Below are 27,660 nucleotides of genomic sequence, written 5' to 3' on the forward strand. Positions count from 1 at the left end.
GTGGCGTCACCGTGGGGTATAACTGAGTACTGACAAAGAGGTAGCTCCTAGTTGCATGGCACTTGGCAGTTAGTAGTGTCACTGTAAAGACGCCACCTGGGGAAGGATGCTGACATATGCAGCCGAGCTGCCACTGCTGTATGCCTCTAGTAGTGGCATCACTCTTTTGTGTTTGTGAAAGCGTTATTACCAACTCGTTGGTTATTACTGTCAACTACATTTCGATTGTTGTGTCAAAGGTACTGTGCTAACCAAAGATGTAGTCAAGAAGCTGCAAAGTGTAATGTTTCGTCATTCGTGTGTGCAGTCATGCAGTGTAAGGGTGTTTTGGTTGTAAAGAGTGGTGTGTGTGTGTTTCCGTTTTGAAGAATTACGGTAACTTTAGAACTGAAAATGCCGTTAATAATTATAACAGGGTATCCGAGCAGCGGTAAAACTATTAGGGCCTCACAGTTGAAAGAATACTTCGAAGAACGTATGAAAAAAACAGTCCACACAGTAAATGAAGAAACTGTTATGAAAACCATGGGTGAAGACAGAAATTCGTTGTTCACCGGTATGTGAAACAAACCCAAATGATGATTATTTCAAATGGAATGTGCTGAGTTGGATTTGGTAGTCGTAGTTGATCATATTCACTGATGTCATAAAATGATGAGTATGTTAATTTTGTAGATAGTTATTTCATGATGAAACTTACAGAATCGACTGTAATAATTTACAACCCACGTTTATTGAAGAGAAAAACCATAATACACACATTTCAGAACAATTTTGTTATACTTCTCTTCATAAAGATTCTTTTATTTAGCACAGAACTAATTTACGTTCAGTATTGCACCACCTGATAATAGCGACAAAAGGGAAGTAAACAAGAAATACTTTCAGGCTATATTACAGAAACACCAAGAAGCACTTTCGTATGAAATGGGAACAGTAATTTATTTAAGTGAGCACAAATAGACCATGCCAGAAACACTTTTTCTACTCGAAACCATTCCTTGCTTTTGATACTATCAATACGTATCTTGATCTTCTATCTGCCCTCCTGAGAATGTTTGTTTCCGTTGACGCACGAGGGGAAAATAGCACACACCAGAAAATATTCTCACTCACAAATAAAAACAGCTGAACACAAGTGGAAATATTACACATAAGTTGGTTTCATAAGATTGTGCCTCTGCTACAAATTGCTTTTAGTAGTTGATCAACCACCAGCCATATGTAAGTCTTTGCTATAATGAATTGCTTGCTCCCATCAAAATTATTTCATATGATCGCTGATTCTGACTTCACCTCATGTACATGCTGCATTATTTTTAAGGGGTGTGTTAACTAGGCGACAGGTAGAGGTCACAAGTGGTGATTGGGGTCAGTGCAAAACTTTTCTTTTTACCAGTAATTGGAAGTGCTTCACACTCTTTGATTGTGGATGTTGCAGCAGTGCTGTATCCAAGCCTGTGATTGCCACAATGCAGGCTGTTTTTTCATAGTGCTTCCTGATCTTATTGAAACATGCAACATAATGTAGTTTTCCTATCCTTCAGTTGTGATGAGGAAGTGTTCCAGTGAGTCAGTTGTTTACTGCACCTACAGACTCACTGAACATGAAATAGCATTTACAAAAGCAAACTGTCTGATCTTATTATGCTTCTACATGGGTGACTGTTGGTCGGCTAATTAAAAACACTGTAACAGAGGCACTTGGCAGAAGAATTTGCTACCACTGCCCTTCAGTATGCTGGAAAAGAATTCTAGTTACTTATGGGTCTCCATTTACTTGACACTTCCCTAGACTAGTTGGCTAATGGTTGTTTTAAAGCAAAACTCGTTGGTGGAGGTGGAAGTCATCTTGCACTTCATATGTGATTAGAATGATGAGATATTCCACAATTACACAATGTTTCTGCACATCTGGAGAATTCAGTTTTTCAGAGATTGTTCTTGCCACACATTCATATTGTATAATTGCATACAAAAGACGTTAAAAATGTATCCCATGTTCTTACAGGAGACAGTAAGTCTGTAAATATATGTCCTGAAAGAAATATTTGTTGAGGTACAGGGATTTCTTTCATATAATTGCCATGTGTCTGGTGACACTACAGGAGGTGCTCCTTGCTGGGACCATTCATTCTTATGCATCTTTCAACCCTTTCTCTCAAAGACTCACAAACTTGTGTAGGCACACCTTTATGTGGTTATATGCCCAAGTCAGCCGCATGTTGTGGCTACATGTACGCCTATTACTTTTGTAGTAATCACTGATCACACCTAACTTCCTTAGAAATGTAACAGTGGACTGCAAATCTTCAATTTTCTTCCACAGCATATGACTGGTGAACTGAATTGACAGATTCATTTCAGAACCAACACTGCATGAGCACAAAGACGAAGCAAACTGGCCAGAGCACAAACAAAATTAATGATCACACATACTTATCCCATGTGCTCACATCCGTGGAAATCCCATCACCTTCTACAAGTCCATTATACTACTGACACAGCATAATCCAACATTGCTAGTACATCTAAACAATACAATGCATGTAAAATGTCATGTTGTCCTAACATGACTGCATCACATTTCAATGCCGATGGCTATTTATCAGAGGCTCAAGCTGAGGCTGTTCCATTGTGCATAAACTACTGTCATTGTCTTTCAGCTAAGATGACATTCCTTAATACTGTGGATAATTTGCCACACTAAATTTGGTGATAAACAGCACCTGTTAATTTTCCCATTACAGTTTTTGGTTCAGTGACTATGTCAATAGCAGTTCTTGCCCGCACATTGATGATACTAATGTGAATCTCATGGCTTGCTTCTGTGATTGCTCAAGGATTTTCATATGCTTGTTTGTTATGGTAATTTGATACCCTACTGTATCTGAATCCCACCTCATCTGTAAATAAAATGCTGCCTGTGAATTGCAGATCTTCAGTGACTGATATTAGAATCAGTTGACAGTATTGTAATCATGCGTAACGGCCTTTTGACCTGAGAACTTGTACATATTGAAAATAATTTGAATGAAGTAAATATTCAAGCAGTATTTACCATACAAGAGTGTGATTTTGTCTTCAGCAGCCCCATTTATTGACACACTTGTTTCAGGTGACTATTCTATTCATTGCAACACTTGCTCCTCCATATCCAACATGCAGACTGAGTGAGGTGTGCTATGAAACCTTGTTCTTGTTATGAATGACCCCGTAGATGAAAGTCACTGGAACAACCAGTTGAATATTTTTCAAATGGAATATGGTGTTGAGGATGCCATTTGGCATCTCTTGACACTGTTTGCTAATGATGGCAGATTACCATGTCTTTCATTTCTTGAGTGGAGGACTAAGCACGAGGACAAAAATAGACCAATATAAAATGAGCAATGAACGTCTACAGAAAGACAGCCTACACCAGTACACGTTTCCATATATCTACATCTATACTCTGCAAACCACCGTGATTTTTATTTAAAATTCTATTTATTGATTGCAAGTAGTGTGATATGTGTGTAGTGTGTCTTGATCGCACATTCAATGAAAGCGAAAGCTCTATGATTTGATAATTTGCCTTGATTGCAGATTCAGCGAAAGAAAAAGCACTTCGTGGTGCAATCAAATCAGAAGTGCAAAGGTAAGGAAGATTTTATCTTCATTGCTCTTTTGGGGTCGACAGAAGCGTCCAATCCCACGCGTCGGCCTTGACCCGTGACGTAAGGGTGTTGTCGGAGTTTGGTTTGAGTGTGGCTGTCTCCAGTTCTGTTTTATCTTATTTTATTTACTTTTCTGATCTGTTCGTTCTATCTCGTGAGGGGGTTTTTTTTTTTTTTTTTTTTTTTTTTTTTTTTTTTTTTTTTTTTTTTTTTTTTTTTAGCTGTTAGCTGTTATCTCCCTTCGCCCTTTCAGCCTAGTGTCAGAGTGACCTGTAGACCTCCAACTCTACCTTTCCCAACCAGTTCCACTGTATACCCTGAAGAAGGCACATATAGTTCTGAAAACTGATGTTGGTTTAATAGTTTCCATTGACAGTGATGGGAATTACCTGTCCTGGGAGTAAATTATGTGGCAGATAATGGAAGGTGTCTCATTTGGGTGGTGGCATGATATATTTAAGAACAGGAAAGTACACAATGAGAAGTTAGAAGTGGTAATGGTAGGACATGCAATTATACCATATTGTACGAAATTGGGAGAGAGAATCCAGTAAGTGAGAGCCAAATGAGGAACTGTGTGAAGATTATGGTCTAGAATAGGGCCAGTGGCATACTTACATGTTTTATGCAGGAAAGTTTTCAGCACTTACCTTGAGGTACGATGAGAACAAAAGAAGGGCTGTCAGCTGTTTGTGTTAAGCAGCCAATGAGAAAGCAGCAGGCAGACAACATGTTTTGAAGTAATACATGCAGAAGAAAGTGTGAAACTGCTGGAAACAGGGATTATAAATGTAATTGCTCTTTGTTCAAGTTAGTTATTTAAACTGTGCTAGTATCTGAAAACCAAGGACACTGTCACAACCCATGATATATTCAAAAAAGCAGTGAAATATTTCTCTGCTCTGTGTTGCTACGCAATTGATATGCCTGAACTCGTAGAGTAAGTGGTTCAATGTTTTCTAATTAAATCATGGGAGGAGGTAGGTGGATCAATGTTCATTAATATATTGAGCATGCAATTCTATTTTTAATAAACATTGATCCAAATAGCTTCCCCAGAATAGAATTAAAAAGCATTTATCCACTTACTGAAACATGCACCTTTTGCTGCAATTCCAAATGATTCTATCCACACAAACCTCTGAGTCCGAGTCATTTCACCACCAAATCTGATACATGTTAGTGTCCACAGTTAATCCATAAACATGTACCAAAAGATAGTGTTGCTGTGCAGAACTAAATTACTTAAATCAATCCACTTTATAGCGCTCATTGCCATAATCACGAAGTATTTCTCTTGAAACTCACTAATACAGTAAAAAACAATAAAGAAGACAATGGTTTCAATTTCAGCGCTAAAAATACATTACCTCTCTTCGTGCTTCTCATTGATTATGTCAAATAATCATCCCATTGGCTACAGAAAACTGACATTGCCAGCCTTTGAGCAATAAATAAGCATGACTGTGACAGCCATTGGCCCTGATTTAGATTTTAAGCTTGTGCAAATCATGAAAACAGAAGCAAAAGTAGGTTGCATAAGAAGAAGAAGGAAGGGAAGAAGGGTTAGATTGTCACAGAAATTAGAGGGAGGTTGAGCAGGATTAGGAATCACGAGGGAGGGGAGACAGTTATGGACAAGAGAGGTTGGATCAAGTTGGTGCTGGCTGAACACTGAACAGGCTGTGCATGCAGAACATTTGGTGCTGGACTGGCTCCTATCTGTGGAGATTATAATTATGCGTGAGTGTCCATACAGTATGGGTGATCTTGATATATACTATGGTTATTAAGGCAATACTGCAGGTTATATTGTATCACAAAATAGTTATCTTTATTGATAAGTACCCTTTCTCATTAGCTTGAGGACTTAGTCTTTCAGAGATTGTTTCTCATATTGTCGCAGATTTTGGTTCACTTGATGTTAAAAGTTGGAAAGTGTATTGCCATGTGGCATATGATTCATGTTGAAGCTATGATGTCAGCAGGTAAATTAAGTTGTGTTGTATGTCATTGTCGTTCTTTGAGGTTGCAGCTCAGATGTGTCTGCACAATCCCCTCTTCCATTTAATTTTGTGAATGCGTATGACACTTCCTGGAGTATAAGGAAGGAATGCATTTCATGCATTTGTGGTTTCTCATAAATTGTTGATGTACATAGCATTCCACTTGTGATGGGAAACTGGTGTGTTAATTGATGGCAGTGGCCAAGTGTGATCAATTTGTTAAACTGATATTTGAGTGTGACATCTATTGATAAAAACTGGCTTACATCTATTCATAAAAACTGGCTTGATAAAAATCTAGAATAAGGCTAGTGGCATACTTGTGTGTTTTGTGCAGGAATGTTGTCAATGCTTGCCATGAGGTGTGATGGGAACAAAAGATGATATGTCAGCTGTTTGTGTTATGCAGCCAGTGTGAGAGCAGCAGGCAGACAATGTATTTTGAAGTAATACATTAAAAAGAAATGGTGAAAAATTACTTTAAACAAGGATTATAAATCTCCTTGTTTTATTTGCAGCTGTTTAAACTGTGGTAGTATCTGCAAATAAAGTACAATGTAACAGCCCATTATACAGGGTGGTCCACTGATAGTTACCGGGCCAAATGTCTCACAAAATAAGCATCAAACAAAAAACTACAAAGAACGAAACTCGTCTAGCTTGAAGGACGAAACCAGACAGTGCTGTGGTTGGCCCGATAGATGGCGCTGCCGTAGGTCAAACGGATATCAACTGCTTTTTTTTTTTAAATGAGAACCCCCAATTTTTATTACATATTCGTGTAGTATGTAAAGAAATATGAATGTTTTAGTTGGACCACTTGTTTTGCTTTGTGATAGATGGCGCTGTAATACTCACAAACATATAAGTACATGGTATCACGTAACATTCCGCCAGTGCGGACAGTATTTGCTTCGCAATACATTACCCTTGTTAAAATGGACCATTTACCAATTGCGGAAAAGGTCGATATCGTGTTGATGTATGGCTATTGTGATCAAAATGCCCAACGGGCGTGTGCTACGTATACTGCTCAGTACACTGGATGACATCATCCAAGTGTCCGGACTGTTCACCGGATAGTTACGTTATTTAAGGAAGCAGGAAGTTTTGAGCCACATGTGAAACATCAACCACAACCTGCAACAAATGATGATGCCCAAGTATGTGTTTTAGCTGCTGTCGCGGCTAATCTGCACATCAGTAGCAGACAAATTGCGCGAGAATCGGGAATCTCAAAAATGTCAGTGTTGAGAATGCTACATCAAAATTGATTGCACCCATACCATATTTCTATGCACCAGGAATTGCATGGCAACCACTGTGAATGTCGTGTACAGTTCTGCCACTTGGCACAAGAGAAATTACGGGACAATGACAGATTTTTTGCATGTGTTCTATTTAGCGACAAAGCACGTTCACCAGATCTGACGTCCCCAGATTTCTTTGTGTGGGGAAAGTTGAAGGATATATGCTATCGTGATCCACCGACAACGCCTGACAACATGCGTCAGCACATTGTCAATGCATGTGCGAACATTACGGAAGGTGAATTACTCGCTATTGAGAGGAATGTCATTACACATATTGCCAAATGCATTGAGGTTGACAGACATCATTTTTAGCATTTATTGCATTAATGTGGTATTTGCAGGTAATCACGCTGTAACAGCATGCGTTCTCAGCAATTATAAGTTTACAAAGGTACATGTATCACATTGGAACAACCAAAATAAAATGTTCAAATGTACCTACGTTCTGTATTTTAATTTAAAAAAACCTATCTGTTACCGACTGTTTGTCTAAAATTGTGAGCCATATGTTTGTGACTATTAGAGCGCCAACTATCACAAAGCAAAAAAAAGTGGTCCAACTAAAACATTCATATTTTTTTACTTACTACATGGATGTGTAATAAAAAATGGGGGTTCCTATTTAAAAAAAAATCGCAGTTGATATCCCTTTGACCTATGGCAGTGCCATCTAGTGGGCCAACCATAGCGCCAACTGGTTTCCCCCTTCAAGCTAGACAAGTTTCGTTCTTCATAGTTTTTTCGTTTAACGCTTATTTCGTGAGATATTTGGCCCACTCACGATCAATGGACCCTCCTCTATACTCAAAAAAGCAGTGAAATATTTCTCTGCTCTGTGTTGTTATGCAATCAGTCTGCATGAGCACACTAAGTAGATCTGTTTTTTAATTAAATCATAGGAGGAATTAAGTGGATCAGTGTTTTAATTAAATCATGGGAGAAGGGGGTGCCTCAATGTCTTAATTAAATCATTGGAGAAGGAGGTGGCTCAATGTCTAAGTAAATCATTGGAGGAGGTAGATGGATCGATGTTTTTTAATTAAATCGTGGGAGAAGGTAGGTGGCTCAGTGTTCATTAATACGTTGAATATGTAACTCTTGTTATGAATAAACATTGATCCACCTGCCTTCTTCCATGATTCATATACTCATTCATGCAAATCGATTGCGTATTCCTTTCACCATTGCATTTGACACGTTTTCATGTCTGTGGAATTAATCCATGAGACATGCACCAGCATCCATCCATTTTATGGCAGTCTCTGCCATAATCACAAAATATTGCTCTTGAAACTCAACAACACACAGAAAAACAGCAAACAAGACAATGGTTTTGGTTTCGATGCTAGAAATACGTCACCTCTCTTTTCGCATCTAAGTGGTTATTTCAAAGAATCATCCCACTGACTACATGAAACTAATGTGTTGCCAATCTATGCGCATTAGTTAAATGCCACCATGACTGCTGCTGGCCCTAATCTAGACTTTAGGCAACTGGCTGAATTTCGTACAGCACTGCATAGTTATTCTAGAAGTTCATTTCAGAAGATTACCTTAGTATAAATATGAGATAAGAAGATGGAATAACCCATAAACTAATAAATTTGAAGTATAATAAACTGTAAGAGCTAGCATAAATTGAATTTTTAATTAAAATCTTTGACATTTGAATGCTTTACAGTGAGAATGACTTTTATTTTTTGTATGGGGGCAGTTGTCTACAGTGTACCAGAAGTTTTACAAGTATTGCACATTCCCAATTATTTTATTTTTTATTTTTGTGGAATGATTATATTACATAAGAATTGTGAAAAAAATGCACCCTAACTTAATGGTAAGAACTTCCCTTTGGTTCTTTGCACTTCACATTCAGTTCCAGAGATACTAGTTTTAATACTTGAAATTAAAGGCTAAAACTTTTATGTGAATGGGCAGTTCCAGGTAACTAAGTTTTATTGTTAGCCTTAACTTCAATTGCATTATATATAATTGTACCTTCTGGAGAGATACAAATTATTAGTTTCTCGAACAGAACACAGGAATCATGCAGTGACATACAGTTTCAAGGTCCCTGAGGTAACATGTGGATGCCATAAAGCATATGTACTCATTGCATGCATGTAGTCAGTTTACACACACACACACACACACACACACACACACACACACACACAGGCAACTGAGAATTCAGATGGGGTTCCTTATTTTTCATAAAACCGAGGGTTACTCTCCTTTGACTTTTCTCTTCTAAACAGAAAACTTTTCAAACTTATTTTTTTCTAGGTTTATAGACAAAGAATCTGTCATTATCATAGATGCTGGAAATTACATTAAAGGTAAGAAAGATTAATTAACTTTCATGAATATAAGATAAAAGTTTTGTAATTTTCAGTCATTACTGAATTGTACTTGCTGTGTAGCACCATCATTTTATTTATTGTTTTTTTTTCCTCACTTCTTGAAATAGTCTGAGATGGTGAAAGCAGTTCAGCTGATACAATTTTGCATAGAATATGTGTTCTTGGGTCTTAAGAATCATATACACTATGTGATCAAAAGTATCTAGACACCCCCAAAAACATACGTTTTTCATATTAGGTTCATTGTGCTTGCACTTACTGCCAGGTACTCCATATCAGCGATCTTAGTAGTCATTGGAAATAGTGAAAAGCAGAATGGGGTGAACTGTGGAAATCATGGACTTCGAACCTGGTCACGTGATTGTGTATCACTTGTGTCATATGTCTGTACACGAGGTTTCCACACTTCTAAAAATCCTTAGGTCTACTGTTTCCAATGTGATAGTGAAGTGGAAACGTGAAGGGACACATACAGTGCAAAAGCGTACAGGCCGACCTTGTCTGTTGACTGACAGAGACAGCTGACAGTTGAAGAGAGTTGTAATGCGTAATAGGCAGATATCTATCCAGGCCATCACGCAGGAATTCCAAACTGCATCAGGATCCATTGCAAGTACTATGACAGTTAGGCGGGAGGTGAGAAAACATGTATTTCATGGTCAAACGGCTGCTCATAAGTCACACATCACGCCGGTAAATGCCAAATGATGCCTCGCTTGGTGTAAGGAGCATAAACATTGGATGATTGAACAGTGGAGAAATGTTGTATGGAGTGACGAATCACGGTACACAATGTGGCGATCCGATGGCAGGGTATGGGTATGGCGAATGCCCAGTGAATGTCATCAGCCAGCGTGTGTAGTGCCAACAGTAAAATTCGGCGGCGGTGGTGTTATGGTGTGGTCTTATTTTTCATGGAGGGTGCTTGCATGCCTCTTTGTTTTGCATGGCACAATCAGAGCACAGGCCTACATTAATGTTTTAAGCACCTTCTTGCTTCCCTCTGTTGAAGAGCAACTCAGGGATGGCGATTGCATCTTTCAACACTATCGAGCACCTGTTCATAATGCATGGCCTGTAGCGGAGTGGTTATATGACACTAACATCCCTGTAATGGACTGGCCTTCACAGAGTCCTGACCTGAATCCTATAGTACACCTTTGGGGTGTTCTGGAACGCCGACTTTGTGCCAGGCCTCACTGACCGACATTGATACAGCGCAGCACTCCATGAAGAATGGGTTGCCATTCCCCATGACACCTTCCAGCACCTGATTGAACGTATGCTTGCAAGAGTGGAAGCTGTCATCAAAGTTAAGGGTGGGCTAACACCATACCGAATCCCATCATTACTGATGGAGGGCGCTGTGAACTTTTAAGTCATTTTCAGCCTGGTGTCTGGATGATTTTGATCACATAGTGTATATTCAAAATTTTTCTGTTCACTTGCAGTATGTTCGTCTGAAAAATGTAATTCATGATCAACTTTTAATTTTCATTGTAGGTTATCGATATGAACTATACTGCATCTCAAAAGGTGCAGGAACAACACAATGCACTATTCACTGTGGAGTGGATGAAGATACAGTGCACAGGTGGAATTCTAAGAGGGAATGTGGCTATAAGGAAGATGTTTTAAGAGCTTTAATCATGCGCTATGAAGCCCCAGACAGCAGAAATCGATGGGATTACCCACTCTTCACAGCACTGTTCACTGATGATTTGAAATATGATGAGATATACAGCTCATTATTTGAGAGGAAACCGCCACCACCTAATCAGTCAACGCAGTGTGTAAGTATAAATACAGACAGTAAATGATATTTTTTTGGATATAGTATATGCTGTTAATGTGTATTGTTAGTGCCATTTCTGAGTAACATTAGTTATGTGAGTGGCACATATGCTTCACCTCAGCACTGAGTTATTGACTTTTCATTTCATATATATATTGTGATAAGAAGGAGCAAATATACTAATGCTCCTACCACAGATTATAACTAAAATGCTCCTCAAGAATGTAGAATAAGTAAAAATATGTGATTTTTTTCCATTTGAAAATTAATATCAAACTTGACACTATCATTCAAATGTATATACACCGAAGTGCACAGGTTAATTCTTAGTGTATTACAGCCATGTGCCATTGAATAGAAAACAGCATTACTGTAAATATTAAGTACATTCTGTTGCTGGTTATCCAAACCTGTTACCAGCTCTGGTGCTTACTGGCAGGTGTTTTGACTTTCAGTAGGGGTATTTTGAACTCAAGTTCTGTAATTTTATTGTTACTTTTTTTCTGCCGTCATGCTCAAGTTCATCCAATTGAGAAAAGTTTCAACAAAAATTGATAGAACATTATTTTGGAAATTAATTTGCATAATTTTCCGATAAAATTACAATATAGAGTAGACTCACAAAGAAAAACAAGAAGTATGTAAAGAAATAAATTATTCCTACCAGTGAACAAATATAGATGTCCAGAGGAAGGCTAACAGAACTGCCAGTTTTCGAAAGTAGTAGATTCTATACCAAGCTAATAAAAAATGGAAAAGGTTTGTGGGAATAGGCTTATTCCCTCTTTCCTGTACTACTTTGTCTTTTGTAGCCCAACTTTAAGGGAATTTTCCTACTGAAATCCTGATAGTTTTAAATGCCTGTCACCCATTTCTCTCCTATCATTAGTTTCCAAAGACAGTGTTGGTGTCATCTTTTTCAGTATGTAATTGGAAAAGATCTTCCTACCTTTACTTTATCATAGTGCAAGTTCGGAGATCCTGTAGTTCCTGAATATATATGTAATCACCTGCCACTTACATTACAGCTCATTTCTAAGTCTATTTTTTGTTGTTACATATCTGTTTATTGGGAAACGAGAAAGACAGTGAAACAGCTCACTTGTGAACTCTTGAAAATAAGTTTAGTTGCTACAATACATTTTGAACTTAAGACTGAGAAGAAAACTGACCCTAACTCCAGAGAGTTACAGACAGCCATTGATTGGCCCTAGGATTTTTCCTATTAAATATGGCTTCCTTTTTGCACCTCTGGTAATGTTTTGGGCAATTGGGTAAGCGAGAAATTGCTTTGTGATTCAGAGGTAATGTTGAAGATTAGTTCTACCTTTAACCGGTTGAGTCAGTTTGCAGCCAGTCAGAAATCAAATCGAAAAGGGGCATGAGTGTCATTAACAGCTGGACCATGCCCCATAAAACACTGTGTTCTTCAAACTGCCTTTTGGGTTGAGGGCACTTAACTGTGTTCGAAGATTTCACTTGGTCTGCAGGTATATATTTTTTTATCAGTGAAAAATATGGATAACCACACACACACACACACACACACACACACACAGTGTGAATGCTAGTGGCATTCAGACATGACTATTTTAGATTTGTGTGGGGGGTGTTCACGGGCGTGTGGGTGTGGGTGTGGGTGTGTGCATGCACGAGTGAACATTGTCATTTACGAAGGTTGGACAATTGTCTTTTGTTTCAGGCTCCTCTTTCCTCAACAAATTTTCTGTATGAGCTGGACAAAGTGACCCAAGAGATACTATCTGTAAGTAACGATAGTTTTCCTTCATTTCTCATTATTTCATGCGACATGATATTATAATTAAAGTATACAAACAACTCGTACTATTGTTTCATAAAAGTAGTATTGCTTGCTGTTTTCACATATAACACAACATGCTGTAAATATTTATGGAATCTTATATTTGAAGCCTTTTTCATTAAGAAAGTAACAATCAGGTATCTGAACACTTTGTCTGTCTGTCTGTCTGTCTGTCTGTCTGTCGAGAAGTGATTCATCCTACCAGATCCTTCCTTGAATTTGTGTGGAACTGATTGACAATAAATTGTTGGTGTTTGCCAGTCCAACTCCCTTTCTTCACATTTGTATCTGCACTTCACAAACTGATGATAAAATAGAAATGTAAGGAAACTGAGGAATTTTAAAATATTTTTACTTATTCGGAGGTTCAAACTGTAGTAAGCTTATGAAAAGAATAATAATAGAAAAATGTGAAATATGAGGGGGGACCCAAAAGAAACAGGATTGTTAATCATCATCATTTAAGACTGATTATGCCTTTCAGCGTTCAGTCTGGAGCATAGTCCCCCTTATAAAATTCCTCCATGATCCCCTATTCAGTGCTAACATTGGTGCCTCTTCTGATGTTAAGCCCATTACTTCAAAATCATTCTTAACCGAATCCAGGTACCTTCTCCTTGGTCTGCCCCGACTCCTCCTACCCTCTACTGCTGAACCCATGAGTCTCTTGGGTAACCTTGCTTCTCCCATGTGTGTAACATGACCCCACCATCTAAGCCTGTTTGTCCTGACTGCTACATCTATAGAGTTCATTCCCAGTTTTTCTTTGATTTCCTCATTGTGGACAGCCTCCTGCCATTGTTTCCATCTACTAGTTCCTGCAATCATCCTAGCTACTTTCATATCCGTAACCTCAACCTTGTTGATAAGGTAACCTGAATCCACCCAGCTTTCGCTTCCATACAACAAAGTTGGTCGAAAGATTGAACGGTGCACAGATAACTTAGTCTAGGTACTGACTTCCTTCTTGCAGAAGAGAGTAGATCGTAGCTGAGCGCTCACTGCATTAGCTTTGCTACACCTCGCTTCCAGTTCTTTCACTATGTTGCCATCCTGTGAGAATATGCATCCTAAGTACTTGAAACCGTCCACCTGTTCTAACTTTGTTCCTCCTATTTGGCACTCAATCCGTTTATATCTCTTTCCCATTGACATTACTTTCATTTTGGAGATGCTAATCTTCATACCATAGTCCTTACATTTCTGATCTAGCTCTGAAATATTACTTTGCAAACTTTCGATCGAATCTGCCATCACAACTACGTCATCCACATATGCAAGACTGCTTATTTTGTGTTCTCATATCTTAATCTCACCCAGCCAGTCTATTGTTTTCAACATATGATCCATAAATAATATGAACAACTGTGGAGACAGGTTGCAGCCTTGTCTTACCCCTGAAACTACTCTGAACCATGAACTCAATTTACCGTCAGCTCTAACTGCTGCCTGACTATCCTTGTAAAGACCTTTAATTGATTGTAAAAGTTTGCCTCCTATTCCATAATCTCGTAGAACAGACAATAACTTCCTCCTAGGAACCCGGTCATATGCCTTTTCTAGATCTATAAAGCATAGATACAATTCCCTGTTCCACTCATAACACTTGTCCATTATTTGCCATAACCTAAAGATCTGGTCCTGACAACCTCTAAGAGGCCTAAACCCACACTGATTTTCATCCGATTGGTCCTCAACTAATACTCGCACTTTCCTTTCAACAATACCTGAGAAGATTTTACCCACAACGCTGATTAAAGAGTTCTGTTTCCATGTTTAAAGATTGGTGTGATTACTGCTTTCGTCCAGTCTGATGGAACCTGTCCCGACTCCCAGGCCATTTCAATTATCCTGTGTAGCCATTTAAGACCTGACATTCCACTGTATTTGATGAGTTCCGACTTAAATTTCATCAACCCCAGCTGCTTTATTGCACTGCAATCTATTGACCATTTTCTCCACTTCCTCAAATGTGATCCTATTTCCATCATCATTCCTATCCCATTGTACCTCGAAATCTGAAACATTACTGATCATATTTTCACCTACATTGAGCAACTCTTCAAAATATTCCTTCCATCTGCCCAAGGAATCCACAGGATTCACCAGCAGTTTTCTTGACCTGTCCAAAATACTTGTCATTTCCTTCTTACCTCCCTTTCGAAGACTGCTAATTACACTCCAGAATGGTTTTCCAGCAGCTTGACCCAAAGTCTCCAACCTGTTTCCAAAGTCTTCCCAAGATATCTTCTTGGATGCTGCAATTATCTGTTTGGCTTTGTTTCTTTCTTCAACATAACTTTCTCTGTCTACCTGAGTTCTAGTATGTAGCCATTTTTGATACGCCTTCTTTTTCCTTTTACAGGCTGCCTTGACTGTCTCATTCCACCAAGCTGTTTGCTTCATCCTACCTTTACACACTACTGTTCCAAGACATTCTTTAGCCACTTCTAGTACTGTGTCCCTGTACCTTGTCCATTCCTTTTCCAATGACTGCAATTGACTACATTCAACTAACTGGTACCTTTCTGAGATCATTGTTATGTACTTGCGCCTGATTTCCTTATCCTGAAGTTTCTCCACTCTTATCCTCCTACATATGGACCTGACCTCCTGCACTTTTGGCCTCACAATCCTAATTTCACTGCAGATTAAATAATGATCAGTGTCATCAAAGAATCCCCTGAATACCCGTGTATCCCTCACAGCCTTCCTGAATTCCTGATTTGTTATTATATAGTCAATGACAGATCTGGTTCCCCTGCCTTCCCAAATATACCGCTGAATGTTCTTATGTTTAAAAAAGGAATTTGTGATTACTAAGCCCATACTGGCACAGAAATCCAAGAGTTGTTTCCCATTCCTGTTGGCCTCCATATCCTCTCAAAATTACCCATAACCTTTTCATACCCTTCTGTTCGATTTCCAATCCTGGCATTAAAATCACCCATTAGCAGAACACTGTTCTTGTCCTTTACTCTAACTACTACATCACTGAGTGCCTCATAAAAGCTATCCATCTGATCTTGATCTGTCCCTTCACAATGTGAATATACTGACACAATCCCTACACCCCGTTGTGCTATTCCTGCTTTGATTCCTGACAGGTAGACCTTGTATTCTCCCACTTCCTCTTCTTTCTCACCCCTTACCCGAATGTCACTAACAGCTAAAACGTCCTGCCCCATCTTATTTGCAGCCTCTGCCAGCTCTACCTTCTTCCCAGAGTAGCCCCCATTGATATTAATAGCTCCCCATCTCATTACCATTTGTTTGCCAAATCGTATCTTTGGAGTCCCTGGTTTGTCAGTTAGAGGTGGGACTCCGTCACCTCCAAAGGTCCGAGGCATTTTGCTCTGATTGTTGCCAGCATCATATTTAAAGTACCAGGGAAGCAGGTTGCTAGCCTTACTTGCCCCGGGTCCCATTGAGTTTTACCCCTAACGGTTGAGGGACTAACCGGTGGATTTGGTAGTCTTTGCCGTATGAGCACAAAGGTGACCACGACTCAGAATGTGTCCAAGATGCCCAGCCTTATTCCAAAGTAACTGGTATCCCGACTGTCGGGACCACTTACTTGGCCACTCATACTTTGCCCGTGGTTCATGAACTAGGACATGACTACAGGAACCCACACCATGAACCGGATTGTTGTCATAAAAAATTTATTGATGAACCTTTTCACAAAATTGTCACCTTCGAAATACTCTACATTACATGCAATCCACTTGTCAAGTCTCTTTTTCCCACTGTTGGAAGCATGTTTGGAACTCTTTAAAGTTTGATATTGTCCAGTGCCCTTTGCAAAGCTGTTTTTACCACATCCACATCGTCATAACGCTCCCCTTTTAGCGTTTTTTTCATTCGTGGAAATAGGAAAAAGTCACACGGGGCTAGGTCCGGCGAATACAGAGCGTGGGAACGACAAACCACCTCTGAGATGCCAAATAGTTGGTCACTCGTAAGGCCGTGTGTGCTGGAGCGTTGTTGTGATGCAGAAACCAATCACCTGATCGCCAAAGTTCCGGGCGTTTCCTCCGCACATCCTCTTGCAGACGCCTTAAAACATCCAAGTAAAAGTGCTGGTTAACAGTCTGGCCAGGGGGTACGAATTCCCAATGCACAATTTGATGAACGTCAAAAAAGACAATGATCACCGTCTTCACATTTGACCTCGTTTGCCTTGCTTTTTTTGGTCTGGGAGAGTTGGGAGTCCTCCACTGGCTTGACACTTGCTTGGTTTCTGGGTCATACCCGTAACACCAACTCTCATCCCCTGTAATGACTGTGTTCAAGAAGATTGGATCACGTGCAATCTCTGTTTCCAAGTCCTGACACACATTCATGCGGGTGGTTTTTTGCTCCTGTGTGAGAAGGCGCGGAACAAATTTAGCAGCAACACGTCTCATGTGCAAATCCTCACTCAAAATCCACTGGCATGAGCTCCAACTGATTCCTGTCTCTACTGAAATTTGGTCGATCGTTTGGCGATGATTTTCGTTGATCTTTTGGTGGACCTTTTCAATGTTCTCCTCATTTCGTGATGTTGAAGGGCGTCCAGAATGAGCTTGGTCTTCAACACACACCTCATTACGTTTAAAGCGCCCAAACCACTCGAAAACCTGTGTGCGGCTCATAGCGTCCTCCTGGAAAGCTTCCTGAAGCATTTGGTGTGTCTCCGTTGCAGTTTTTTTTTTTTTTTTTAAGCAGGAAACAAAATTTCACACACACTCTTTGTTCTTTTAAAGTTGCCATAACGACTTCGCAGAGGTAACCCGCCAACAGTCAGAGAAACACAATACCACACTTGCATGTTCAGCTCTACACTGACGCCGTCTGCACAGCTGTTTCATGAAGGTCTCTACTAACACCACCTAGTGTGAGAACCCTGCACTATGTCTAAGAGTGACAGCGCCCTCAGAGTCCGTTTTTTTGTCCCCCCTTGTAAGAGAAAGAACAGTAGAAAAAGGCTTTTGGAATTCTGTTGTGTCATTGATTTCTGTAGTGAGCATCTTGTTCGAACATGAAAATACAAGGGTTGGAACTTAAATAGTGGCAACTATTTATTCACAATTGATACAAAAGAGTTATATGTTTGCACTTGTTACTATCCTTCAGAGTCGTCACCAGCATTTTGTAGAACCTCTTGCCAGTGATGTGGAAGGCATAGTATACTGTTAGCAGAGCCTGTTCTGTTGCTGGTGCAGATGGAGCAGTCTAAAGTTATGGTGATACTCGTGTACGACTGTGATGGTGTTATCCTAACACATTACATTCCTCCACGGCAGACCATCAATGCACAGTATTACTGTTCGTTTTTGGAGCATCACCTGCAACAAATTTTGCGAAAGAAGCTGCGACACTTTCTGCGCAACCCGCCCATCATTGTGCACGACAATGTGTGGGCGCATACAGTGCAAGTTATGGCTGCTCTGTTCAGTCGATGGGACTGGGAAGTACTGCACCATCCACCATACTCCCTGGACATAAGTCCTTGTGACTTTGATTTGATTCAGAAGATGAAGGAACCACTTCGTGGCATATGCTTCAGAACTGTTCCAGAGATTCGACAGGCAGTAGACTGCTCCATTCACACCATCAACAGAACAGGCTCAGCTAACAGTATACTACGCCTTCCATATCGCTGGCAATGGGTTCTACACAACGCTTGTGACTACTTTGAAGGACAGTAACAGTTGCAAACATGTAACTCTTTTGTATCAGTTGTGAATAAATAGTTGCCACTATTTAAGTTCCAACCATCGTATAAGAAAGTGTACTTGGAAAAGACAAGGAAACAATGAAGATAGTGTCTGTGTAACACTGGCTAGATAAAGAGTCAGGAATTAGGTACTGGGCTGCAGTGTGTAGTGTATTAGGATGCAAATATGTAGTTGGATCATAACCTGGCATGACTAAATAGTAGGCTGAAAAACAGAAGACACTAAAGAAAAAGAGGGTGACAATGTCTTGTATAAACAGAAGACTAATTTTAAATTGAAAATAGTAATTTGTGCCTGCATACTCATAATCGAGCTGTTGGCTTTCACAAGAACACCAGCTGCGAACGACTCTATCATGAATATTTCCTTTCAAATTTCTGCCCATGTTTATCAGTTACAAAATTTAGTATCATGCTTATGAGTCTGTGATGGTGGCATAATTGTTTCTAGACAATTAGTTGTTCATATTACTTTCATTGAAGGTTCAGATATCATCTCATCTGACAGTTTCACTTCTAGGGCACTTAATGTCTTCCAAGTACTTACTTTACAGTAGCAAAGTTCTAAATGTTATTAGTACACTGATAAAAAGTAAAAAAAATGTTTTCTAGCTTTCGGAACAGTTGGTTCTTTCCACCGGGGGAAAGGGGATGGATTGTGGAAGGTTGGAACAGAGAAGCAAATCACTAAAATTTCTGCTTGAGTGAGATCCATCTGGTACTAGGACAGGAGCTCATAAAGATCTACAGTATTATAAAGTGAAATTTCAATTTTGATACAGTTTTACATTTAGCTTTTTTTTTACAATCGTATTGACCAACTCACGTTAACAACTTCAGTTCCTCTTCTTCCTTTGTTGTTGTTTCCTATTTTTCCAGTATTCCCTCATTTTCTCACCATGAAGTCTCTTCCTTTCTTCTGTCCATTCTTTTCCCGGTTTTAGAGAAGGAAAGTTGCTACTCACCGTATAGCGGAGATGCTGAGTCGCGATAGGCACAATAAAAAGATTCACACACTCATAGCTTTTGGCCATTAAGGCCTTTGTCAGCAGTACACACACATACACACATGCGTCCACACACACATTCACGCAAACGCAACTTGCACACGTCTGCAGTCTTAGAACCTGAAACTACACTGCTAGCAGCAGCACCAGTGCATGATGTGAGTGGCGACTGGGTGGAGGTAAGGGGGAGGCTGAGGAGGGGAGGGGGAGGGATAGTATGGTGGGAGTGGCAGACAGTGATGTGTTGCAGTTTAGACAGAGGGCAGGAGAGAAGGTGCGGAAGGGGGGAGGGGGGGGGGGATAAGTAGTGGAAAGGAGAGAATTAAAAATAAATTAAAAGACTGGGTGTGGATGGTTCCTTTCAAAGGGCACGGCCAACTTCCTTCCCCATCCTCCTCCAACCCGATGAGACCGATGACCTCGCTGTCTAGTCTCCTTCCCCAAAACAACCAACCAAAGACTGGGTGTGGCAGTGAAATGACGGCTGTTTCGTGCTGGAATGGGAACAGGGAGGGGGCTGGATGGGTGAGGACAGTGACCAACCTTTCCAGACACCCTATGAATTCCAAACCAACAACCTTCTTCCTAGTCTCCAAGACCAACTATACCCTCACCCACAATTACTTCTCCTTTGAAGGCAGTACCTACAAACAAATCCGCGATACGGCTATGGGCACCCGCATGGCACCATCCTATGCTAACCTATTTATGGGCCATCTAGAAGAATCCTTCCTAAATACTCAGAATCCTAAACCCCTCACCTGGTTCAGATTCATTGCTGACATCTTTGCTATCTGGATTGAAGTGAGGACACCTTATTCACATTCCTCCAGAACCTCAACAACTTCTCCCCCATTTGCTTCACCAGGTCCTACTCAACCCAACAAGGCACCTTCCTAGATGTTGACCTCCACCTCAGAGATTGCTACATCAGTACCTCCGTCCATATCAAACCTACTAACCACCAGCAATACCTCCACTTCCACAGCTGCCACCCATGCCATACCACAAGTCCCTTCCGTACAGCCTAGCCAACCGTGGACGTTGCATCTGCAGTGATGAGCAGTCCTTCTCTAATTATACCGAGGGTCTCACTGAAGCCTTCACTGACCGTATTTATCTTCCCATCCTTGTACAAAAACAAATCTCCCGTTCCTTATCTTTCCAATCTCCTACCACCTCCCAAAGTCCCACAGTCCAGCCACAGAGGAGCATTCACCCTCGTAACTCAGTACCATCTGGGACTGGAGCAACTGAATTACATTCTTCGCCTTGGTTTCGATTACCTCTCGTCGATCCCTGAAATGAGAAATGTCCTACCCACTAATTTCCCACCCTTCCTACCATGGTATTCCGCCGTCCACCGAACCTACACAATATTTTCGTTCATCCTTACACAACCCCTGCTCCCAATCCCTTACCTCAAGGCTCATAGCCCTGTAATAGACCTAGATGCAGGACCTGCCCCATACATCCTCCTGCCACCACCAATTCCAGTCTGGTCACTAACATCACCTATCCCATCAAATGCAGGGCTACCTGTGAAACCAGTCATGTGATACACAAGCTTAGGTGCAACCACTGTGCTGCATTCTATGTAGGCATGACAACCAACAAGCTGTCTGTCCGCATGAACGGCCACCGACAAACTGTGGTGAACACGCTGCCAAACATGATACCCCTCATCTCAATGACTGCTTCACAGCCTGAGCCATATGGATCCTTCCCACCAACACCAGCTTTTCTGAACTGCACAGGTGGGAACTTCCCTGCAATATATCCTACGTTCCCGTAATCCTCCTGGCCTCAACTTTCGTTAGTCACTGTCCTCACCCATCCAGCCCCGTCCGTATTCCCATTCCAGCACTACACAGCCGTCATTTCACCGCCACACCCAGTCTTTTAATTTATTTTTATTTCTTTCCTTTACACTGCTTACCCCCTCCCTCCTCCGCACCTTCTCTCCTGCCCTCCGTGTAAGCTGCAGAACTTCACTGTGCGCCACTCTGTCCATACTATCCCTCCCCCTCCCCGCCCCAGCCTCCTCATTACCCCCACCCAGTCGCCACTCCCATCATGCACTGGTGCTGCTGCTCGCAGTGTTCTTTCAGGTCTCTGAGACTGCAGATGTGTGTGCAATTTGTGTTTGCGTGAGTATGTGTGTGCATGTGTGTTTACTGCTGACAAAGGCCTTAATGGCCGAAAGCTGTGAGTGTATAAATCTTTTTATTGTGCCTATCGCGACTCAGCATCTCCGTTATATGGTGAGTAGCAACTTTGTTTCTCTGGTATTGTTACGTTCCATCCTGGGTTTTCCATTGTTTGATAGTTCTCGTTTTTTGTTTCTTCTGCTTTGAAAGCCTTCCAAATTTAATATTTTATTTTTAAAACAGGTTTCTTTCTGTTATTTCTAATTCTTTGATGTTGTTTCTTTCTAGTTCTTTCCTTACTTCTGTAATCCATGCTATTGTCGATTTCTTCTTCCGGAAATATAGGAGTATTCGTTTTGTTAGTCTATTTCCATCCATTCTGTAGAGTTGTCCGAAAAAGGTTAATCTTCGTTTGGCCATTACTTCAGATATTTTCTCTCTAATTTTTAGATCTCCTCATTACTTCTTATTTTCCAACTATCTGCAGTTTTTATTGTGCCAATTATTTTTCTTATAATCCTTTCCACTACTTCCTGTCTGTCCATCTTATAGTTCATCATTAGGCATTCAGATCCATATCAACATTCTGGTTGAACCACTGTGGTGTAGTGTTTTAGTTTTGTTTTTCTAGATATACATTTCTTGTTGTAAATATTTTTGGTCAAACCATATGCTCTTTCCGTTTTATTAATTCTTACGTCTATTGCAGATTCGTCTAGTCCATTCTGTTGTATGGTCTCTCCAAGATATTTGAATTTATTTACTGGCTCTATTTTACCTATTTGTGTTTCTATGAATTTTGGCGCATTTTTTATATTTGTCATGAATTTTGTTTTTTCTGCTGAAATTTTGAGACAAGTTCTGTTTGCTGTTTTTTCCCAGAATAACTGCTTCTGTCAGGTTTTCTGAAAGTATTACAAAATCATGTGCAAAAGCCAAGCAGTTTACCTTAGTTTCATTTGTTTTCCTTCCCAGAGTTATAGGTTCAGTTTTGTGACATCTTCAACTTTTATAGTCCATATCAGTTTTGTGATTTTTTAGCTCCAAATTCCAGATCCTTACAGTTTTTTCTAGAACACAATTAAACAGTAAACCATCACCTAGGCTAACACCAGTTTTTATTTCAAATGGCTGAGATACTTCTTCCATAAATTTGACTTTAGATATTATACCTGTTACTATTTCATGAATTATATTTGCTAATTCTGATATAACACCAAATTCTCTAATGACCTTATCTATTTGTTTCTATGCTTTTTTATGTAACGGGTGGATTAATGCTGTTTCCCATTCAACTGCAATCTTTTCAGTTTTCCAAATGTTCTCAAGAAGCAGTTGTAGATCATTTGATTTTGATTCTGACCACTTCAATAATTCTGCTGTAATGGAGTCTTCACCACTTGCTTTATTGTTTTTGAGTGTTTTGATGGCTTCATTAATTTCTAACTCTGTTGGTGGGAAATCTTCCTCTAGATTTTAAGATGTCACTGGAAATTCTAATTTATCTGTTGGAACTGGACAGTTTAATAGCTTTTCAAAAATTTTTGCTAAAAGTCACAGTTTTCTTTGTTATTTAATCCGATTTTGCCATTTTCATCTTTGAAACCAATACTTGGTGCCTGATATCCTTTAAGTATGTGTTTAAAGTTTGGTAAAAATTTCTAGTATTATTTTTAGTGAAATTTTCTTCTATTTCAGTAAGCTGAGAATTTTCAAAGTTTCTTTCGATTTTCCGGATTATTTTTGATGTTTCTTTTCTTTGTTGTCTGAATTGTTCAAGGTCTTCCTCCTTTTTCAATCATCTCCATTTTTGAGCTCTTTGTATTGGTGCTTCTTCTCACTCCTCATGCCACCATGTCTTCTATTTATTCTTGGCCGATCCTAAAGTTTTCTCTGCTGCTTGAGTTATTTGGATCTGGAGTTCACGCCAATCACCTTCTTTCTTTGTCTCAATTTCTTCTCTAAATTTTTCTATATTTTCTTTTGTAATATTAACTGTAGTGGTGTTGTATCTGATTACTTTCTTGGTCACCCTTTTTGTTTTAGATGGGAGAAATTTTATTTTAATCTTAGAGAGATAGTGATCTGAGTTGAATTCCCCATTTCTGACTATTTTAACATTCATAATTTCGGTGATACACCTTTTAGATATGGCTACATGATCCAGTTGGAATTCTCCTAGGTATGGATTTGGATGTCTCCAAGTTTTGGCTGTTCTTGGTAGTTTGCGGAAATGTGTGGACATGAGTTTTAACTGGAACATTTTACACATATTGATCAGCCTTTCACCGTTTCTGTTTGTTCTTGATTGTGCTGGATATTCACCTACAATAGTCCTAAATTTCTTTTCCCTCCAAATTTGCGCAGTGAAGTCACCAAGAAGTATTTTAACATTATTTTTAGGTATGATAGAAATTCCACATTCTAAAAGATCCCAGAATTGATATACTTTCTCCATATTTCTTCTTTTGTCTGCATTTATAGGTGCATGACAGTTTACAAGGGTGTAACTTTTATTCTTGCACTTCATTGTTAACATGAATACTCTTTCTGAATTCGATCTAAATTCTGTTACACTGTCTACGATTTTTTTTGTTTACGTAAAATATTGTTCCAAACATCAGCATGTTTTCAATTATTCTCCCTGCTAGTTTCCCTTTATATATTCTATAATATTGTGTATCAGCTACATTCTCATCTAAGAAACATGTTTCCTGGACTGTTATAATTAGTATATCGTCCGTCTGCAGGAATAATTCTAATTCCTTTTGTTTTCCAATTTTCAGAAGAGAATTTACAGTTTATGTTCCAAAGTAGTGCTTCTTCTTTAATTGAAACTTGGAAGGCTTTTCAGTGTATTCCATCTCTTCTTCATCGCAGTCCACAACTCGTGGTCTCGCGGTAGCGTTCTCGCTTCCCGAGCACGGGGTCCTGGGTTTGATTCCCGGTGTAGTCAGGGATTTTCACCTCGAGATGTCTGGGTGTTGTTGTGTCATCTTCAACATCATCATTCATCGCCATTACGGTCAGAGGAAGGCAATGGCAAACCACCTCCACAAGGACCTTCCCTAGTATGGCGGTGCGGGTCTCCCGCATTGTTTGCCTATGCTCTGTCAAGGAGTATGGGACTTCACCATCATCTTCATTGCAAATGTTGGGACTCCACAGAATCCTGGGTCCCATTATACGTTACATGGTGTAATGGTGGATTCCTCATCAGAGTTACCACCTGGGGTAGAGCATCTATTGTGCGAACTTTCCATTTTGCGACTTGAAGCTGTAAATTGTAGAGTAGGGAATCCAAAGTCATCCCTGAATTTCCATTTTATTATTATTATTATTATTATTATTATTATTATTATGCTGCAAAATACTGTACCTTTAGCCACTTATTCACATTCTCAAGCCCACGTGATGCATAAATGACGGAAAACACTAATTTTTTTTTTGACGTGTCACAAATATAACTTGGAAACAAATTTGTTTACTATGTACAGATGGAACAAAACTATTGTGTTATAATTTACACCACATCTCTTACACACACACACACACACACACACACACACACACACACACACACACACACACCTGAAACCACTCCACTCATACCATATCACATGTGAAGCAGAAACATACCTGTGACAATGTGAATAATTTATATACAAGGTATGTTCACAAAGTGAGTTCCGTTTGGTTATATAAAACAAATGTGTACAGATACAGAAAAAATATTTATTGTGCAAATATCTACAACTGTTAAACTACTTCTCTACATAGCTTCCGAAATCTTGTGGGCACTTGTCATAGCGTGGCACAAGTTTTTTGTATGCCTTCTTCTTAGAAGGTTGCCGCCTGTGTATTCAACCATGTGATAACATTTTCTTTCAGCTAGTCCTTGACCACTAAGGACAGATCTTATGTGTAAGAAGATATGAAAGTTGCTAGGAGCGAGGTCCGGGCTGTACGGAGGATGATCAAACATGTCCCAATGAAATTCCTGTAGGAGTTGTTTGGTCACATTCTTTGCCATGTGAGGTGGGGCATTATCGTGGAAAAAAACACCTTTTGACAGTAATCCTTGGCGCTTGTTCTGTATTGCACAGCCCAATTTCTTAATGGTCTCACAGTAACCATGGGCATTGATTGTTTGGCCTTGTTGTAAGAAATCAATCAGCAAAATACTTTTCTGTCCCAAAAAACAATGCACATGACTTTTCAAGGTGTCAAGATTTGCTTAGACTTAACCTTCGTTGGGGATGAAGTGTGCCTCCATTCCATTGATTGCCGTTTTGTTTCAGGGGTGTCGCACAATACCAAAGTTTCATCCCCCATGACTATCCGAAAAAGAAAACCATGGCCTTCTACATTGTAGCATGTCAAAAACTGAAGTGCACTGCCCATCTGTTGTTTTTTGTGTTGTTCAGTAAGCATTTCATGAATTAGTGATTGTGAGATTTGCAGAACTTCCATAGCTAGGGCACTAAGTGTAAACTCACGGTTGTGCTTAATCTTTTCTTCAATTGTGTGAACCAGTTCATCAGTAACCACAGACGAGCTTCTACTTCGTTCTTCATCCTGCACTTGATCGCGTCCTTCATTGAATAGTCTGACCATTGAATCACTCATAGCATTTTGTCCATAAACCTCTCAGATTTGCTGATGAATTTCCTTTGGTTTAACTTTCTTTGCATTTAGAAAATGAATCACAGATCTGATTTCACACATGGTGGTATTTTCAATTACAGCTGACATTATAAAGAAGCACTACAAAGCACACGTTGGCAGCAGCAATCGGAAAATGGCGTACATGTCTTCTCCCTGAGTCAGAATAACTGGCATGCATGTTTGGAACTGCAATTGTAGTGCTGCCATGGATAGAAATAGAAATGGAACTTACTTTTGGATGACCCACGTATTTCTCAATGCTGCGCAAACTATTAGTTATTTGAATATTTTTGCAAATCCTTCTTAAATGAACCAAATGTTTTATGTGCTGCTTTGCTATGTACTTTCCTTTGAAAATCAATCATTCTTTTAGTTTTGCAATTGTGAAAAGATTGTTAGTAAAAAATATTATGTAGGAGCCAGGTCTTAAATGTACATTGGTTTGAAGAGATTATAATTTTTTTTTTCTGTCTCTTACAGCAGACTAATGTGTTGTAATTCTCTTGCAGGCAATACTCTCAGCTCAGAAACTAGGTGTCGACTCAGAAATAAAAATACCTGGTTTTAAGGATTCTGTCAGAACAAATGGTGTGAAACTCTCTGTCCCTCAACTAAGCAGGCTACGAAGACAATTTCTGAGTTATACCAAACTGCATCCATCAAATGACATTTCTAAAATAGGCCCATTGTTCATACAGTTTCTTAATAGCAACATAACATAAACATTTTACTCATATTTGTATGTATGTTGGTATCAAAACGTTTTGCTTATGTGTGTATGTATATGTTTTATAATAAATTGTTATATCTATATTGAATTTGTAGTTGTTTTTGATTGTATTGAATGAATAGCTTTATCTTGCTGCACCACTTATGCTAATTGTTACCAGCCTGTGCAAGATACTCTCTTGCAGTAAACCTCGATAAAGTCTTTGTCAGAATGTGCATGAGTCCATAGGTGACATAAGCTATGAGCTACGGCTACAAGTGCTTTTTACTTGCTGTGTTATGAGACAAGTAATTTAGCTAGTAATTGTTTTTGCTGTATATTCTGTAGTATTTATGTGCATTAGTGTCAGATAAAAGACTTGATAAGTGGACAGTTTCAGTTTTTATTTGCGTCTGAATAGGAAAAGCGAAGTTTCTGTTTAGGACAGT

At 39.5% G+C, this 27,660-nt stretch overlaps 1 protein-coding gene across 5 annotated transcripts; it reads left to right on the forward strand.

Annotated features, from left to right (window-relative positions):
• Positions 1–11: 11 nt before the first annotated feature.
• LOC126412295 (protein KTI12 homolog) lies at positions 12–27,320 on the forward strand. 5 transcript variants are annotated; one of them, XM_050081811.1, is made up of 7 exons: positions 90–316; positions 416–556; positions 3,589–3,640; positions 9,262–9,314; positions 10,842–11,131; positions 12,836–12,898; positions 27,012–27,320. In XM_050081811.1, the coding sequence occupies exons 1-7, from the start codon at positions 310–312 to the stop codon at positions 27,222–27,224; spliced, it is 819 nt and encodes a 272-aa protein (XP_049937768.1). In that variant the 5' UTR covers positions 90–309; the 3' UTR covers positions 27,225–27,320. The 5 variants fall into 5 exon arrangements, with proteins under 5 accessions (XP_049937769.1, XP_049937768.1, XP_049937771.1 ...); XM_050081814.1 differs by lacking the exon at positions 416–556 and having other exon boundaries at positions 92–316; XM_050081810.1 differs by having other exon boundaries at positions 94–556.
• The last annotated feature ends 340 nt before the right edge of the window (positions 27,321–27,660 follow it).

This window comes from Schistocerca serialis, chromosome 7 (genome assembly GCF_023864345.2).
Source record: "Schistocerca serialis cubense isolate TAMUIC-IGC-003099 chromosome 7, iqSchSeri2.2, whole genome shotgun sequence".
Classification (NCBI taxonomy): Eukaryota; Metazoa; Arthropoda; class Insecta; order Orthoptera; family Acrididae; genus Schistocerca; species Schistocerca serialis.

What these genes read in the sequence shown, in the direction of transcription:
- LOC126412295 (XM_050081810.1), top strand. Translation starts at nt 394, where the DNA reads ATGCCGTTAATAATTATAACAGGGTATCCGAGCAGCGGTAAAACTATT. An exon ending in CTAATCAGTCAACGCAGTGT is followed by an intron (nt 11,132 to 12,835) that starts GTAAGTATAAAT and finishes CTTTTGTTTCAG; the next exon opens with GCTCCTCTTTCCTCAACAAA. An exon ending in TGACCCAAGAGATACTATCT is followed by an intron (nt 12,899 to 27,011) that starts GTAAGTAACGAT and finishes ATTCTCTTGCAG; the next exon opens with GCAATACTCTCAGCTCAGAA.